Genomic DNA, 17,831 nt, shown 5'->3' with positions numbered 1-17,831 from the left:
ATGACCTTCCCACGTCATTCCCTAAAGGCTAGAGACCACCCGAAGCTTCCGTAGTGCAGCTAAAGGGTGGCCACAAAAAAGTTTTGCAGTACTGCTGTGGCTGGAGACAGCCGAGAGTTGTGTTTAGGGGCCATCGGGATGGCTCAGAGGTTGATGGTTGTCATCACCCTGATACCCTGAGTTCAATCCTCAGAACCACTTGGTGGAAGGAAACCCTTTTCCACCAGTTATCCCCTGACATCCACATGTGTACCGTGGGACTGAAGGCCCCTCTGCCCCCTCAAACTGAATGTTAAAAAGAACTTGGTTATCCTCATCAATGGTGAGCTCCCCATCACTGGGTGAAAACTATGAAGGGGTGGCAGGTGAATGAGATGATAGCCAGGCCTCTATGGCAGGCACTTGACTCCCAATAAAGAACACAGTTATACGGGAGAGCATCCGTATTTTATTATACAATGCATATTATTAGAGAACTTGTCATTTACAAATATGGTTGTCACTAGCCAACATGGACTGAAACCATGTGCCCAAAGGAAACGATACACGAGCCTCTCTGGGAGGTAGAGTCCAGAAATCACAGCAGCCAGCCCCAGGTCTGAGAACACTCAGAAGAGTCAGTCCCTGCCGAGCCCAGTCTCAGGAATCTTATGTCCCACGGTCTGGCCCTTGAAGCTGGACATTTGAGACAGGCGTTTGTCCTCCATTCCCCTCAGGGTGGCCTGGACTAAGCCTTTTTCCTACAAAACAAACACCCGCTGGGGTCAGAGGGTAGCTCCGCAGGGCACACACCTGGGATGCACAAGGCCACTCTGGTTCTAACCCACGCACCATGGGAAAACAATTTGTGGTTTACCTTTGAGGTAAATTCTACAAAACCAAGAGCATCAAGACAGATGCCTTCTACCTTCAAGAAAGTAGATCCCAAGAAAACTGCAGCTGCTGGGTATCCATGGTCCCGCACTGTGTCAAGGCACAGGGGAGAACCTGTTAGAGATGTTAACAGATCCTAACCCGATACAAATTAGTTATTAAGGCAATTTCACTAGCTTTGGCTCCCTTGAGTCTTCTGGCACTGGCCCTCATTTCACAGATGGGGGCCATGAGGAGAAAGTGTCTTGTGGGAGGCCACACAGCTGATGGGAAACTAGGCTTTTGGCTAGTGCAAACCTTGGCCCAGACCAGTCTTTCTGCTTCACACCCAGGACAATCCCACCCCACACTGTGAAGGGTAGGAAACCCATCTCAGAGACCAGCGGACTTAATCTAGAGGCGGATTCGGCCCAAGGAAGCAGGTGGAAAAGCTGAGGTGGCCACTGCCAACAGGGAGCGGGGCTGCCGTGTCCACACCACCTGCGGGGAGCACAGACCCTGACTGCAACCGGTTCCATTATCTTGGGCAGTCAGTCACCTGACTCAAGCGTACCAATTCTGCTGCATGGACAAAGGGCTCATGTCCCACTTTGGAGGGCTGTAAGGATCAAGTGTGCAGTGGACAACTCACGTGATAAACGCCTGATAAACGCCTGATACGATTAAGAGATGCCTGGCTTGGCCCCTGCAGTGCTGTGTGTGGGAAAAGCTCTTCGTAGCTAAGATGTAGCATCAAGTGTACATCTCCCATGTTAGCTATGTCCTGTCAAATCCGCCTTGGAGCCATCAGTATTCCCTTCCGCGAGTAGCAGTCAACTGATCATTCACTGCCTTAAAGTGGACTTTCTAAACCATTTTTGGGAGGAAAGGGACGCAAATGTCCTTAGAAAGCAGCTGGAATGACAGGTCCTATATCTGCAAGCCTCATTTTTTTGGGGGGGAGAGGGGCTTCTTGAGGCAGATAAGCCCGAGGAGTGAGACAGGCAAAGAGATGGTTTTCCTATTTATGCTGGGACGCACAACCGTTTAAAGAGGCAAAACTGTTAACTAGTTTCTGCCTGAAGACTGTCTGAACAGACTTTCAGCAGCTGGGTGAGGGGAGGCCGTCAAAGAGCAGGCCAGAAAAGCCGGGACGCTAAGAAGAAGGCCTTCCTGATTTTTTCTTGTACCTATTTGAGTTCACCCTGGTTTAAGTGTAGAAGATGAAGATGTGAGAGGAGCGGGAGACTAGAAACCCTCTCGGGTTCTCTGGCTCAAGGTGGCCGGGATAAACTGAAATGGCTGGAGAGCAGGTGACTCCCATGGGGACCTTTAAGGAGATGCAGTGCCTCTGCCAGGAATCTTTCAATGAAAATTACTGTGTGCCTACTGTGTGCCAGGAGGTTTTAGGCGCTGCACGACGGTGTCCCAGACACAGGCAGCGCCGGGGTTGCGTGGGCAGAGCCTGTAGACCAGCCTAGGAAAGGAAGCATGGTCGCCTAGGGCAACCGGGGGATGCTGATGGCCCCCTCCCAGAGGCGCAGGGCCGGGTAGAGCGGTTCCTGGAAGGTGGCGTGGAAGGTGTGCAAGTGGCTCATGCCACCGCCCACGTCGTAGAAGGCCAGCACGCCGGCTTCGTAGTCCAGGAAGACGCCGATCCTATGGGGGTCGCGGCGGGGCCGTAGGCGGCTTCGCTGGCAATCATGGAAAGCCCAGTACTCGAGGTCGTAGCGCTTCACGCACCACGACTCGCGGTTGCAGCCCAGGCGGGAGGCGGCCGAGGACCCGCGGCGCCGCAGCGACGGGTAGGCCGCGCCCACCCACCAGCCCACGCCCGCCTCCTGCACGTCCACCTCCCAGTAGTGGCGCCCGGCTGCGAAGCCGTCGCGGCCCAGCACCTGACGCAGGGCGTCGAACCGGGGCGCGGGGCGCGGCCCCAGGCGGCCCAGCAGTGCGCAGCGGACGGTCAGTCCGTCCGTCGACAGCCGCAGACGAGAGTGCATGGTGTCCGGGTCCAGCGTGGGCGTGCGGGCGTCTGCGGTGGGGGGCGGGAAAGACGAAGGTCAGAGGGGCGGCCCCGCCCACCTCGGGCCCTCCGACCCAGCGCGGCCTGGCGGAGGGAGAGCCCGGAGGAGGAGCTGTGGGAGGAGCCACAGGGGCCACGCCCACCCTTCAGCCTTTTCTATCCAGGTACCCGAGACTGTTGGGCCGGACCAGAGGGAAAGATGGACTTCTCACACGCTCTATTACAGCCTGAGTTTGGATCATGGAATTTACTGCTTTAAAAAAAAAAAAAAGTCAGCCAGGCGGCGCACGTCTTAAATCCCAGCACTCCAGCGGCAGAGTCAGGCGGATCTCTGTGAGTTCAAGAGAGCCTGGTTTACAGAGCAAGTTCCAGGACAGGTTCCAAAGCTACGGAGAAACCCTGTCTTAAAAACAACAACAACAACAACAACGTGCGTTCCAGGACAGCCAAGGCTACACAGAGAAACTCTGTCTTGAAAAAACAAAACAAACGAAAATCTTACTGCCGAGGAAGCCCTTGATCCCAACACTCGGGAGGCAAGAGGTGGCAGTTCTGTGAGTTTGAGGTCAACATAGGGAGGTCTCCGTAGCATGTTCCTGGACAGCTAGGGCTACACAAAGAGACCTTGTCTCAGAAACAAAAAAAAAAGGGATAGAAAATCCCATAACTATTAGGACTTGGTTGCATGTTCCTTTTATTCTTTAATTTTGAGGCTTATGCTTGGTCCTAATATTGGTATCATACCACGCATACTCTTAGGCAATCTGCCTTTTAAAACCTGCCGGCATATTCTTGAGCCATATCAAACGTGTTTCAATGGTGATCCTAGTTTGTGTGTTTAACTTATGGACCCAAGTCCATCACAGTGTGACGTGTGCAGTACAGGTATTTGCCAGAAGAGGGAGCCAGATGCCATGCACTGGAGCCTCCGGGAGCTGGGAACTGAACCTGGCGTCCCTAAGGAGAGCTGCGAATGCTAACACTGAGCCATCTCTGGTTAGAGTTTCTCTAGGTTAAAGGGTTAGAAATTGGAACAACAGCCATCCTTTTGGCATAATAAATGAGGGATCATGAGAAAGTCTTCTAGAAGTTTCAACTTCTTGATCTGAAGGTGAAGTAATGTTTACTTTTACAGGAATTGTTCAGTTGTATCCTTTGTTTTGTGTACTTTTTTTTAATGCATTTTATTTTTCAAATGTTTCTTTTTCTTCTTTTTTTAAAATATGTAGTTCAGGCTGGCCTTGAATTCGTGATCCTCCTGCATAAGCCACCACAGGTAGCCAAACATTTCTTTTTTTCTATTTATTTATTTATGTATAATTTTTAATGTATGAATGCTTTGTCTGTCTTTATGTCTGCAGGTCAGAAGAGGGCATCAGATCTCATTACAGATGGTTGTGAGTCACCATATGGGTGCTGGGAATTGAACTCAGGACCTCTGGAAGAGCGGCCAGTGCTCTTAACCACTGAGCCATCTCTTCAGCCCCAAACATTTCTTTTAAAAAATGTGTTCAAGGCTGGGCGGTGGTAGCGCATATCTTTAATCGGAGCATTTGGGAGGCAGAGGCAGGTGGATCTCTGTGAGTTCAAGGCCAGCCTGGTCAACAAGAGCTAATTCCAGGACAGGCTCCAAAGCCTGACTCAAAAAAAACAAAAAAAGAAAAGAAAAAAGAAAGAAAATATGTGCTCAGTGATTTCGTTTTGAGAAATTACTCCTGAAGATATACAGAAAATAAGGCATATTTATCCACTCCTTTACTAATTCAGCAAATTGAGCTGGGCAAGGGGAGAGGTGTCCCTGACCATGAAGGGTGGCCTGGGCCAAGTGACTGGCCAAGAGAGTAAAGCATAGGCCAAAAGGGTAGGAAACCAAAATGGCTGGATTGTATGGGGAATTATATACAGGGGGAATAGAAACTCAGTCCTTGGGCTGAAGAAGTTTAGGGGACAGGGTATGTCAGCCATACCTGGTAACAGGGAGGGACTGAGGCATGCTGGGAGAACCTGGCAGCTAGTATCTGCTTTGATATTTTATTTTATTATTTTTATTTTTAAATTTATTTGACTTTATTTTATGTGCATTGGTGTGAAGGTGTCAGATCTCCTGGAGTTACAGACAGTTGTGATCTGCCATATGGGTGCTGGGAATTGAACCCAGGTCCTCTGGAAGAGCAGCCAGTGCTCCTAATTCCTGAGCCATCTCTCCAGCACCCATCCCCCACTTTGATTTTTTAATGGGCACCTCAACTAGCCATTTGTTCCAGATTTTGAGACCTAATACCTACTATATAGCCGAGACTAGTCTAGAACTTGAGATCTTCCTTCCTAAACTTCTGAGTACTGGGATTAAAAACTGTGTGGACACCAGGCCTTGGTGGTTTTTACCTCTAATCCCCAGTACTTTGGAGGTAAAGGCAGGGGGATCTTGAGTTCAAGGACAGCCTGATCTACAAACTAAGTTCCAGGACAGGACAGCAAGGGCTACACAGAGAACCCCTGTCTTGGAAAAAAAAAAAACAAAAAACAAACAAAAAAGTGTGGAACCACACCCAGCAAAAATGTTTTGAGAACAAGTTTGCTAAACAGTAAGAATGTGTGTTGGGGTGGGGGCAGGCTCATTTCCTGTCCTTCTTCCACTTTTGCTCCTCACCCAACCTCCTTCCCCACTCCTGGACTTACATTTCAGGAAGAGTGATCTCTCCGGAGAAGGGCTGATTTTCAACAGGGTGCCTGGCTTGGTGCTGGAGGATCCCGAGAGCTGGCAGTTCATGTCTGTAAGGGATTGCAGTTGTGAGATGCCAACTTCTGGAGCTCATGCAGGCAGCACAGACAAACACACCAAAGTCTCCCAAGAATCATGTGCAAACTTAGAAAAAGATACTTTTTGCCCAAGCCCTGAGCCCCTTCTTATCCTGGTTATTTTTTGTCACGCTGACTTAAGATAGAGTTTTCTGGGAAGAGGAGCCTCAGCTGAGAAAACGCCGCCCGCCATCAGATTGGCCGGTAGAGCAGTTTGTAGGCGGTTTTTTTTTTTTTTTTTTTTGCGTGTGTTTTTTTTCCCTTCTCCCCCCCTTTTTTGTTTGTTTTGTTTTGAGACAGGGTTTTTCTGTGTATCCCTGGCTGTCCCAGAACTTGCTAGGTAGAGCAGGATGTCCTCGAACTCACAGTGATCTGTCTGCCTCTGCCCCTCACACACACACACACACACACACACACCCTGAGTGCTGGCATTGAAGGTCTGTGCCACCATGCCTGGCACTGGAGGACAGTTTTCTGTAATGATTGATGCAGAATCACCCAGTCCACTGTGGGTGATGTCACCCCTGGGCAGGCAGACCTGGGTGGCATAAGAAAGCAGGCTGAGCCTGGCGATGGTGGCACACGCCTTTAATCCCAGCACTTGGGAGGCAGAGGCAGGCGGATCTTTGTGAGTTCGAGGCCAGCCTGGTCTACAGAGCTAGTTCCAGGACAGGCTCCAAAGCCACAAGGAACCCTGTCTCGAAAAACCAAAAAAAAAAAAAAAAAAAAGGAAGGAAAAGAAAAGAAAGCAGGCTGAGCAAGAGATGGGGAGCCAGGCAGTAAGCAGTGTTCCTCCATGGTCTCTGCATCAGTTCCTGCCCTGATTTCCCTCAGTGACGGCCTATTAACTGTAATGTGAAATACACCCTTCCCTCCCCAAGTTGCTTCTGGTCTAGTGTTTATCACAGCAATAGAAACCAAAGGAAGATACGCCCGGTTCTCCCCACCCCAGCTCTCCTTACCCCCTCTACGCTATGCCCATTCCTGTCAGCTAAGCCTTTTACTGTCCTGCAGCATGACCAGCTCGCTTCACCGTAGGCCTTGGTGTTTGTTTTTCCTTCTGCCTAGAACACATTTTCCCAGGAACGGAGTATCAGTGAGAGAAGCAGATTGTATCCGACCCTGGACGGCAGCCTCCCAAGCAGGAGTTCCATCATACAGATGTGCAAACAAGAAACCTCTGGACAAGGTGGCAGAATGACTTCAGAGCTGTGTGTCACCCCGTGCTCCTGTCCTTAGAACTCCAGGGCCTACAGAATGCCACTCCATTTTGCCTCAGGACCTTCCTAGAGAGGCCTCCTCTGAGCTTGCTACGAAAGGCTCCTCATCTCTGTCTCCTCTAACTTTATTTTGCCTCACAACAGTTCCTGTGGCCCCCAAACACATGCTGTCTGTTTTCCCCTCAGAGGACTGTGGGAGCCACGGAAACAGCAACACACGACAGGCACACAGCCAATGTGGAGAGCGAATAGCCACCACAGCTGAGGGGATCAGTGCCAGGGACTTCCGAGTTCTCCACAGGCTTTGTGGGCACTTCAGGGCTGAACCCCAGGTGGGTACTGCGGTTGAGGAAGGAAGGGCTCCTGCAGCCGTCTCATGAGGCCCCAGGCCCCAGGCACGTGATGGGGCAGGTCCTAGAAGGAGTGGGGCAGAGGTGAGGTGACAGGGAGGGGAGCGAGCTGGAGGCGGTAGAAAGGCCTCTGGGTGTGTAACAGCTGTGTTAGCCACCTGCGGGGGTGTGACTGGCCCTGGGCAGATGAGGAGGGGTGAGAGCTAGCAAGGTATTGGTGTGAGCAGACCCCGGGAGTGGTGGCTGGAGAGTGGCAAGCAGGACGCCAGCCCAGAACAGGCTGAGGTGGCATCAGTTAAGGAAGGGTTGGAGTGGGGCATGGTAGCACACACCTATAATCTACTCGGGAGACTGAGTCAGGAGGATTGAAAGGCCAAGGCCAGCCTGAGCAACTTAGGAGGACTTTCTCTCAAAATAAAGAGAGCTGAGGACGTGCCTCAGTGGCAGAGTGCTTGCTTGGCATGCTCCAGGCCCTAGGTTCCATTCTAAGTAGTGGGGGTGGGGGTGGGGAGGGCACTAAGCCAGGACCTCCTAACTGCCCAGCTAGGGCATCATGTGGGAAAGGCATGGCTTAAGTTGTCGGCTACCTCCGACTGTCACGTTGTTGGGACGGAAGTCATCACGAAACAAGTCTCTGGGGAGATCTTCGGGAGAGTCTCTAGATGGGGGAGACCATTCTAACTGTCGGAAATACTGCTCCATCGGCTGGGGTCCCAGACTGGACAGAAAGAAAGGTGAGAGTGACCCAAGCTCCAGCACCCGGCTGCAAATGCAGCGCCGCCTGCTGCCTCCAGCTCCTGCCACCCTGAGTCCCTCACAGGGCAGGCTGCAGGTGCAAGCCAAACCAACTCTTCCTTCCAGAGGCTGAGTGTGTTGGGTCTGTGCTGCTAGACCCTACAGGGAGTAAGGGCTCCAAGTCCGTCATTAGGCAACTCACTTTCCTTCAGGCGAGTGTCCATTGGTGTCTGTAAAGTGTCCCGGATGGCTTCCGTAAACTCCTTAAAGAAGTTCTTGATGGGCTCGAAGGACAGGGGCACAGGGTGGCTCAGCTCCAGGGGGCTCATCTGCTGTCCCATCTCTGACTTAGTGGCTACATATGCCTGTGTAGACGGGCATAGGGGTCAGGATGGCTCCAGTGGCTGCAAGCTTAATCTAGCCTCCGCTGTATACCCCATTGTGCCTGGCCACCGTGGTCAGGACGAGCTGTACCACAAAGCAGTGCCCTGGGGAGGCTGCTCAGCTACCTGAGATATAAGGCACATAGAGTTGTTGGTTGGTTCCCCTTCACCCTTCCTCCCCTTCTTCCCCTTCATGTCCCACAGGGTCCTGAGCAAGGAGGAATGACCAGGACATTGCCCTAGAGTCCAGGTCACCGTGAGGGTCTGCCTCAGGGCTGACCTGGGTTCCATTCTGTTTTATCTTGTTTTCTTGGGACAGAATTTTATAGCGCCTAGGCTGACCTTGAACTCCTGATCCTCCTACCTCTACCTCCAAGACACTGGGATTACAGGCACACTTCATCATTCCTGGCCAGGTCCAGGTTCTGATTCTAGCAGAGTATGAGCCCTGCTGAGTCCTGTGATCCTTAACCCCACATCTCACCTACCAGAAGCCTTGCTGCAGAGCTCCAGTAAACCCCTAAGCTAAGATTCGTGTGTTGGGCTGAATAAGAATGGCCCCATAGGCTCACATATTTGAGTATTTGGTCATCAAGGAGTGGCACTGCTTGAGAGGGATTTGGGGGTGTGGCCTTATTGGAGTAGGTGTGGCCTTGTTGGAGGAACTATGTCACTGGGGTTGAACTTTGAGGTTTCAGATGCTCAAGCCAGGCCCAGTGTGTCTTATAGTCTCTTCCTGCTGCCTTCGGGTCCAGGTATCTCCAGCACCATGTCCACCTGCATGCTGTCATGACAATTAAATGCTTTCTTTTCTAAGAGTCGCCATGGTCAGCCAGGCAGTGGTGGCACACACCTTTAATCCCAGCACTCAGAGGTAAGAGGCAGGTGGATCTCCTGTGAGTTGGAGGCCAGTGACCATGGTCATAGTGTCTCTTCACACAATAAAACTGATGAAGACTGTTCACAAAGTGCTTGCAGCCTGGGGGCCCTGGGAAGCGGTACTGTTAAGACTATTTTAGTTCAAGATAGATATTAATTATTGTAACAGTATACTTCCTGACCGACCACCTGCGTGCTGACAGTGACGTCTACACGCTAGCCAGGGAAATCTCTGTGCACTTCCCCAGTGTGTAAAGAGCGTGTTCGTTGCCACGGTGACCCAGGTGCATGTGGGTAGCCCGTGGCAGCTGTAAGAGCAGGAAGTCCGGCTTTACCTGCAGCAGCTGAACGGGGTTGGGCTCCAGGCTCATGACCCACACCCTGGTGGAGAAATCATCCATGGCCTCAATTTGCTTCCTGCAAGCCTCGGCTTGCTCCCTGTACACCTGGAGGGTGAGCTCTGTGTTCTTCTCGATGAATTGTTTGGCCAGTACTTCCTCTTCATCAAGGAGTAATCTGAGTTCAGTGAATTTCTGTGTCAGCCAGGCTTTACTTGAGTCTGCGTAAACCTTAAAGGAAAAAGAAAAGTCGACTGTAGACAATACACTTGCCAACCAGGAAGTCTGGAACAGAAAACACCTATAGAGTGAGTCCAGCAAGGTGGTAGTCAACATGTATGCCTGCAGGCCAGAAGAGGGTGCCAGATCTCATTACACATGGTTGTGAGCCACCAGGTGGTTGCTGGGAATTGAACTCAGGTCCTCTGGAAGAACAGCCAATGAATGCCCTTAACCGCTGAGCCTTCTCTCCTGCCCCTGACAAGTAGTTTTAAGACAGGATTTCTCTGAGTAGCCCTGGGGAACTCGTTCTGTTGACCAGGCTGGTCTCAAACTCATAAAGATCCACCTGCCCCTGACTCCATGATGGAATTATCACCCAGGCCATCAAACTCAGCACGTAGACAGCACCACCTGACAAAATGAGAAGAAAGACCTGATCTTTCAGAGCCTGTGGTTCTGGGAAAGTCTCTAATGAACTCACCTTGTTTTTTAGCTTCTGTGGTTCCGTTTCTGGCTAACTACTCTTGTTAACTGAAGTATGTCAACCCAGAAGATTTTTTTTTTTTTTTGTACATACATGCTCACCCTGAGAAAGGCTTGGGGCTACATGGGGATCCCAAAAACCCAGGGTAGTCACCAGCTAGTCAATAAAGACTTTCTATTGACTTAAACCCATGTCTGAGCAGTCTTCTCTGGTGGACACCCCGCACCACCTCAGCTTCTCACATGCGGAGATTACAGGCTGTGCCGCCACACCCAGCCAGAGTTGCTGTATGAATAAGTTCTAGAAATAAATAATGGTCATGTTTGCACACAAGGTGAATATTGGTCATGCCCCAGAAAGGACACTTGAAGAGTCAGCATTACCTATGTATATTTGTCACTATGAAAGGGTATCAGGGCTAAAGAGATCAGAGGACCCGAGTTCGAGTCCCATCACCCACAAGATGGCTCACAAGCCCTGTAACTCCTCTTCCAGCCTCCATGAGCACCAGGCATGCATGTGGTGTGGTGTACAGCCACACATGCAGGCATAACATCATACATGTAGAATAAAATTTTAAATTAAAAAATGAAAATACCTTCCTATGTTTCCTTATACAATGGAAAAGCAGAAAACACTGCAGTAAACATCTGGAAAAATAAAGTTTAAAAACTAGAGTAGCTCCTTTCCTCATCCAAACTGTCTTCAGCCCACACAGCAGAGTGGGTCCCTGCTTCCCTGTGACACTGGGTTTTTTGTTTGTTTTTCCAGTACTAGGGATGAGTCTCAAGCCTTGCAGAGACCAGGCCAGCCCTTAGCTACTAAGATGTACCCTCTTTTTTTTTTTTTTTTAAGACAAGGTCACCCTTATGTAGCCCAGGATGGTCTCAAACACAGATCTTCTTGCCACTGCCTCCCAAGTGAGAGGATTACAGCCAGTGACATTGTACATGTCCCCATGTGCTGTCTTGACAGGACAGCTATGGTTTGACAAGAAATGGGAAGTGAGTTTCTATGTGTCTCCTACAGAAGGCTTTAAGCCAGCTTGAGCACCCATGGCCTTATTTGTAACATGTACATAACAGGGTCCGTGTACCTGGTGACTGATGTATCCTTAATGAATGACCAGGGGAGGGAAAAAAAATATGTTCCTGTCCACAGCCATATCACACTGATGCGACCGACTCAGTGTGATCTCAGAAAGGAGGCAGCTTGGGCCTGGTTGGCACTTGGATAGGAGGGACCACGTCCCAGAGCCCTGAGTGAGGAACATGTGTTAGAGGCAACCGAGCGAATCTGACAGGCCTCTGTAGAGCACCGACGGGATTCATTGTTCCTTCCAGCTGAGCTGAGTTTCAAGCAGTCCCAAAGATCCATTTTGTCACAGAGAATATCTCAAGTAGTGACATTGCACTGTACTGTCTCTGTGGGGGCGGAGCTATTGAAGGGTCAGCAGAGAAAGTACAGCAAAGGACAGGATGCTGAGTGGTGGCAGGAGATGCAGGGGTGGGGTAGGCAGAGAAAGAGAGAGGGAAGGGGGAGAAGGGGGAAAGGGGGTAATAAGAGAGAAAGTAGAGAGCCAGAGGGAGGGGGGAAAGAGAGGAGAGAGGGAAAGGAAAGGGCAGAGGGAAGGAAGGGGAGGGGAGGGGTGGGGAGGAGAGGTAGAGAGAGATGGAGGGAGGGAGGCACAGAGAGAGACACAGAGAGAAGGAAGTTGGCTGCCAGTCTGGGTCCCATGGAGTCGAAGGGAAACTGGATGCCCACACTGAACTTTGGAGTTTGGAGCTGGGCTGGGTAGGGCTGGTGGAGTCTGGATGAGAAAAGCCTAAGAAAGACCAGCAAGAAAGAACTTGACCGGCCAGGAAGCCTTGTTCAGGGAGCCAGAGGGACTCAGTGCAGGGGACCCCACCTTCCTTCCAGGAGCGGGGTGGGGCTGTGAGGAGAAGGCAAGAAGCCGCTTCCTGCCTGCTGGGCATGACAGGACAACCCTACTGGGGGCTCTTGTGAGTGGTGTAGTCAGGGTGTAAGATAAGTCCTCCAATCCTTCCCAAGCTGTTTTAGTTAGAGTGGCCATGGCCAGTATAGTGGGCTGAGGAGTGGCTGAGCCCGCCCAGCAGCGTGGTGGAGGTCAGTAGTATGTTCAACGTCAGGAGCAAGGCTACATACATCCTCATGGCCTCATTTCCAATCTGGCAAAAGTTGGCTCATGCCACCCTGTGTGTTGTGTCCACAGACCCACGTTCTGGTTCCATTCCTGTAGTGCTCAAGGACCGTGACCGCACAGAGCTGAGAGCTGAGGACAGTTACTCCAGCCTTTATAGGCGGCCAGGTCCGATAGCAGCCCCAGACTGTGCCTCAGGTCCCTCTCCTGCCTTTCCTCAGCTCTCTCTGCAGGCTGGGGTTCTCAGACTTCCTTGGGTAAACAGGAAGAGAAACTAGAGGGAAGGCAGGGGGGGGGGTGAGGGAGCAGCAGGGGGCTTCTCCCAGCAGGGCAATGACCCAGGGGTGGCTCCCATCGAGTCCCTCCCTCCCCTAGGTCCCAGGAGACACCTGCTTGTAGTTCTAGATTCAGCTCATGCTGACTGCAGGCAGGCAGGCTGGCTGGCTTCCTGTCTGAGCGCCTCTGATGGGTCCTTCTACCTTTCACTGAGCATGCTCTTTCCCTTCAGCTGAAACCACAGAGTGTTTCTGTGCTCCCGGGTGGCCCAGGTCCCTCCTGCTACGTGACCCATGATAAAGTACTTCCCTTCCTAGCTTCTCTTTCCTTCCCTTTTAGGACAGACTCTCCCACAGAGCAGGCTCTCCTTGAACTTATAGTTGAGGATACCTTGAATTCTTGAATCGCCTGCCTTTACTCCCCTAGTTCTGGGGATTTCGGGCACTCAACACCGCTATGCCTGGTTTTATGGAGGATTGTGGGGTGCTGGAAGTTGACTCCAGTGGTCTGTGCTTACTAGGCAAGCACTCGACCGACTGGTCCATATCCCCAGCCCAAACATGTGGCCAACCATACTGAGGCAGACTTGTTCACTTTGCTTTTTGGGTGTTTTTTTTTTTTTTTGTTTATTGGAGTAATCTCTTTTTATTGTCTTTTAAAGATGTGTATTACTGTTGCCTACATTGGCTTGAATGCCATGGCTCAAGCAATCCTCCTGCTTCAACTTCTCGTGTAGCGTGGACTGTAGGCAGCACCATTTTGTCTGGCTTAGACATGCATCTCCTATGGGCCTTTCAGTTCTAACAGACTGCACATTCTAAATCTGTTATTATGTTTGCTTCAACAGGCAACAAGCAGTCTTCATCCACACAGACCCTCTCTCCCACTCTCTCCTACTTTCCCACCCATTTATAAAAGTATCAAAGTATGCGGAGAAGTGGTGGCGCACACCTTTAATCCCAGCACTTGGGAGGCAGAGGCAGGTGGGTTTCTGAGTTGGAGGCCAGCCTGGTCTACAGAGTGAGTTCCAGGACAGCCAGGGCTACACAGAAGAACCCTGTCTCAAAAAGCAAGACAAAGCAAAAAGTATCAAAGTACGACATGGTGGCACATGCCTGTACTCCCAGCACTTCGGAGGATGAAACAGGAGAATTGAGGCTCAAGACCAACCGGGCATTTCTGTGTATGCTTGGAATCCCAGTAGTCAGAAAACTGAGGCAGGAGGATTATCATAAATTCAAGCCTGGTCTACATAGTGAGTTCAAGACCAGCCTAGACTATTTAGAAAGAACCAAACTGGGCACAGTGGTGCATGTCTTTAATCCCAGCCCTTGGGAGGCAGAGACAGGTGGATCTCTGAGTTCAAGGCTAGCCTGGTCTACAGAGGGAGTTCCAAGACATCCAGGGCTACCCAGAGAAACCCTATCTTGAAAAGACAAATAAACAAACAAAACAAACAAAAAGAGAATGACTCAGAAAGACTCTTGAGTCCAATTCCCAGTAATGACATGGTGGCTCACATCATCTATACTGAGATCGGATGGCGTATCATATTATGTACCCATGATAATAAATAAAGTCTTAAAAAAGACGACACTTGAAGTTGACCTCTGGCCCCCTGATCACAGGCACACAGATGCACACTCACCTGCATGAACACATGTACACACACACACACACACACACACACACACACACACACACACACGGGCAACCTACAAGACACAGGCTGGTAAAACCCTCTCCCCAAACAACTTCGCTGCCCAAGATGTGGGCGATTCAGAGAGAACGGTGTTGCTGCGTTGCCGATGCTCAGTACTGGCACGAGGAGACATCTAGGGCTGCATCGGGGTGGGGTTACCCCTGCCACATGAACGCCCTGACCCCTGAAGAGCCACAGCAGGGAGGCACACAGCCTTGGAGGGTGTGGGCTGGAGATTGTTAACCAGGACTTTAACTGTCCCCTGGAATGGAGTGGTGATTGGCTGGGTCACTGGCTTCTATTTCATAGACTTTGGACCATATCTGAACTTTATTGATCTGTTTACAAAGCTCCATGGGTTCGTTTCCACACCAAAGAAAACTTTCCTCAGTTAGGCACAGAGAAGGGAAGATGGGTGCACTTGCCTTGAGCTTTTCCCCAGCGTCTTCCAAGTGGGCAATGTTGTCAGCGTGTTGCCGCTTCTTGGTCGCCAAACACTCTAGACAGTCCTGGAAGAGTTTCTGCGGTGGCGGTCAGGAGAGAGAGGGAAGCTGTCATTTTCAAACCCTCATCCTTGCTCTCCCCTTTACTGGTTTTTCTTAATCACATTTTTCTTTATCTACAGGGTGGGAGCAGGGGACACTTGGGCCATAGCGTACATGGGGAGGGTCAGGGGACGATCTGCAGAGTCCCCTCTCTCTTTCCACCTCGTGGGTCTCAGGGCTCGAACCCAGGTTGTCAGGCTTGGCAGCAGATACCTATACCTGCTGAGTCATCTCACTGGCCCATCCATCCCTGAATTCCTTTTCAGCAGAGGTACCCGAGGCTCTGAGAGTGGGTTGCTTGCCCAAGGTCATGTGGCTAGGAGGGTGGTGAGCAGATTCTGACCCTCTGAGCCTCCAGCCTGGGTGTCTCTCTCCTACCTTTCACGTGCCTGCTTTTAGAAGTTTCTATTCTACTAAATGCCTGCTTTGGGTCTTCTTCCTCCGACGATGGCCCTTCTGCACCTTAGCCTTCCTTACAGCTGGTCTTCCTTCCACTTGACACCTGGGCCTACCTCATAGGAACAGAGGTGGGAGTCTGGACCCTGGATCAACCAGGATTACCAGGGCATGCCAATTTCCAGAGGAGAGCTGGAAGCCCGAGGAAGCGGGCAGGAGTGTGGGCTCTAGAGTAAGACTAAGGCTAGGTCGTGGCCCTACCTCTGCAGCCATGTGCCCCACACCCATTTCCTTCCCTGCAAACAGGGTCGCTGTGGAGACTGATTGAGATTCTCGTGCCTGGCCATCAACACACACAACAAGCTGGTGAATGGCTTTACTGGAAGAGGGAACTGGGGGCAGGGAGAGGGGGTCAGCCTTGGTCTTAGCTTCTCCATGTGCATCTCCTGTGACACCTAAGCCACCTTACTGCCCAAGGTGGCCCAAGAATACCCCAGCCTTCCGGCTTGAACCCTCCACCTCCAACCATAGGAATCTTAGGACCCCAGAAAACCTCCAATACCCTTCAAGGCCATGCCCAGTGGCGCTTCCCTGCCTTGGCTTCCTGCTGCAAGTTCCATCTTTTTTATCTGGCTCTCACTGACCACCACCTTGGGCTCCCTACTATGGTATTTACCACAAGGCACTGTTACCGTTCTCCCCCTGACAAGCCAGGCAAGAGGAGGATCTGACCTATGACCCGCCTCACTGAACAGGTGTTTTATGAGTGAATGGCTCTGTAAGCTTGTAGAGCTAGGGCGTATGTGGATGCACCCATGAGAGGAACCCCGAGACAGACAAAGGATGGAGACACTTGGGCCACATCTCTGGAAAACAGCCTTGGATGTCCAGGTAGCAGCACCTGGGGATCTATATTACAGTCATTCACAGGCACCAAAAGGAAGGTTCTGGAAGCGGGGACATTTCTTATGAACCCAGGACTCCACGAGCCAGCCCATGCTCCCATTGGCCTGATTTCAGATTATACTTGTAACAGGTGGTGAAGTCAAAGGAGGGCATAAATGACGTGGGGCCGGGCAGAGGTCAAAAGACTACTTAGGGATAGAAATAATAAAATCAGCTTTGTGAAGACAGAGGTTCGGCCTGGCCTGCCTTCCGGTTCTGAAGAGCCAGGCCTGCCTGGTGGGGTCCTGCTCAGTGGTTATCTGCAGAAAAGGCCGTGATAGGCTAGAGGGGAGCAGTGGTGTGTTTGCATAGGGGGAGGAGCCGGATTCAAGGCAGGAAGATGGCCTTATTGAGTTTGCAAAGCAATACAGGCCTACAGGCTCCAGTTGAAAATGGCCTATTATGAACTCCAGTGTCCAGAGACTTTCTTAGGCTTCATGAAGCGCAATCGTGGAGTTTTCTTTTTCTACACCCACAGCTCCAGTCCGGTCTTTTGACATAGTCTTGCTATGTAGCACTGGTTGGCCTTAAATTCTAGTCTCCCTGCCTCAATCTCCCTGATGCCGAGCGAACGTTAGGCGAACGTCCCAGAACCCTTGTCCGTGTTCACGAAACCTCAGGTTTTCTTTAAGGCGGTGGCAGCGTTGGGCAGCTGCCCTAGCAGAAGCGGTAAAGGACATCTGAGGATCAGCCTGAGCCTCCCAGTACCCTCAACAAGTCTTCTAAAACTTCACTGGTGGTTTGGTCTACCTTTGCACGGGGTTCTGCCTCCAAACCTCACGTCTACCGCCTAGGGGACCGCAGTTTCCAAGTCCTAACGTGATGTGGGAGTGAGACCTGCCCGGCCTGGCGCTCCTTCGTCCGTTATTTCTGTTGTTACTCCTCTGTTCAATCTCCGCCCGCCCAGACCTGCGTGAACGCCCCACGCCCCACAACTCCCCACCTGCACGCTCGCAGCCTCCTCCTGGGCCAGGCCCACCGGGTGGCCGCGGTGGGCACCCAGCACCGGGCACAGCGCGCACACGCAACGGCTGCAGCGGCGACAGAAGAGCTCAGCCGGGCGTTCGCTGTGCTCAGGGCAGCGCCAGCGGCAAGCCCCGTCGGCCTGGACGGGCTCCGGCATGCAGGCTGTCTCACTCGCCATTCGCTGTGGCAACCCCTGTCCCGCAGTGTAGCCGGTGGGATGGCTGCGAGAAACGAAACCTTGCTCGGGGCGGGGTTGGCGACCCAGCACCCAGTGGCGGGCTGGGGCGGAGGGGGTGGGTGATGAGCCTTGGTCCCGCCTAGTGCTGGATCCACAGCACAGCACCTTCTCACTCTTCCACCCAGTCCGGGAGGAGGCTGCCACAGACAGGGAACGCTGGGGCTCGCTGGAATGGATTAACTGGCAGGTGGGCTTCCCCCTTGGTTACGCTGGTCTTGGGGGTTTCGGCAAACTTCCGGAGTGGAGATGCCTGGTAGGTGTGGCCTGCCCGGAGGGGCCCGCATTTCCCACACTCCCACTGTCCCTTTTCCTGC

The 17,831-nt window shown here is 51.8% G+C and overlaps 1 protein-coding gene across 1 annotated transcript; it reads right to left on the bottom strand.

Annotated features, from left to right (window-relative positions):
* Positions 1-425: 425 nt before the first annotated feature.
* Positions 426-17,515, bottom strand: Trim14 (tripartite motif containing 14). Its single transcript, XM_050156066.1, has 6 exons — positions 17,257-17,515; positions 14,853-14,948; positions 9,580-9,813; positions 8,185-8,347; positions 5,558-5,650; positions 426-2,887 (listed from the first exon to the last, which is right to left on the bottom strand). Exons 1-6 carry the CDS (start codon positions 17,455-17,457, stop codon positions 2,352-2,354), a joined length of 1,323 nt encoding a protein of 440 aa, XP_050012023.1. The 5' UTR covers positions 17,458-17,515; the 3' UTR covers positions 426-2,351.
* Between the last annotated feature and the right edge of the window lie 316 nt (positions 17,516-17,831).

This window comes from Alexandromys fortis, unplaced genomic scaffold (assembly GCF_014885135.2).
Source record: "Alexandromys fortis isolate MF-2015 unplaced genomic scaffold, M_Fortis_MF-2015_v1.1 scaffold_92, whole genome shotgun sequence".
In the NCBI taxonomy this organism is placed as follows: domain Eukaryota; kingdom Metazoa; phylum Chordata; class Mammalia; order Rodentia; family Cricetidae; genus Alexandromys; species Alexandromys fortis.
This window is presented reverse-complemented; position numbering and strand designations above follow the sequence as displayed.

Coding starts and splice junctions, on each gene's coding strand:
- Trim14 (XM_050156066.1), bottom strand. CDS start 17,457: ATGGCGAGTGAGACAGCCTGCATGCCGGAGCCCGTCCAGGCCGACGGG. Junction 9,814..14,852: donor ACGCTGGGGAAAAGCTCAAG/GCAAGTGCACCC, acceptor TTTTCCTTTAAG/GTTTACGCAGACTCAAGTAA. Junction 2,888..5,557: donor GAGATCACTCTTCCTGAAAT/GTAAGTCCAGGA, acceptor CCCCCACCGCAG/ACGCCCGCACGCCCACGCTG.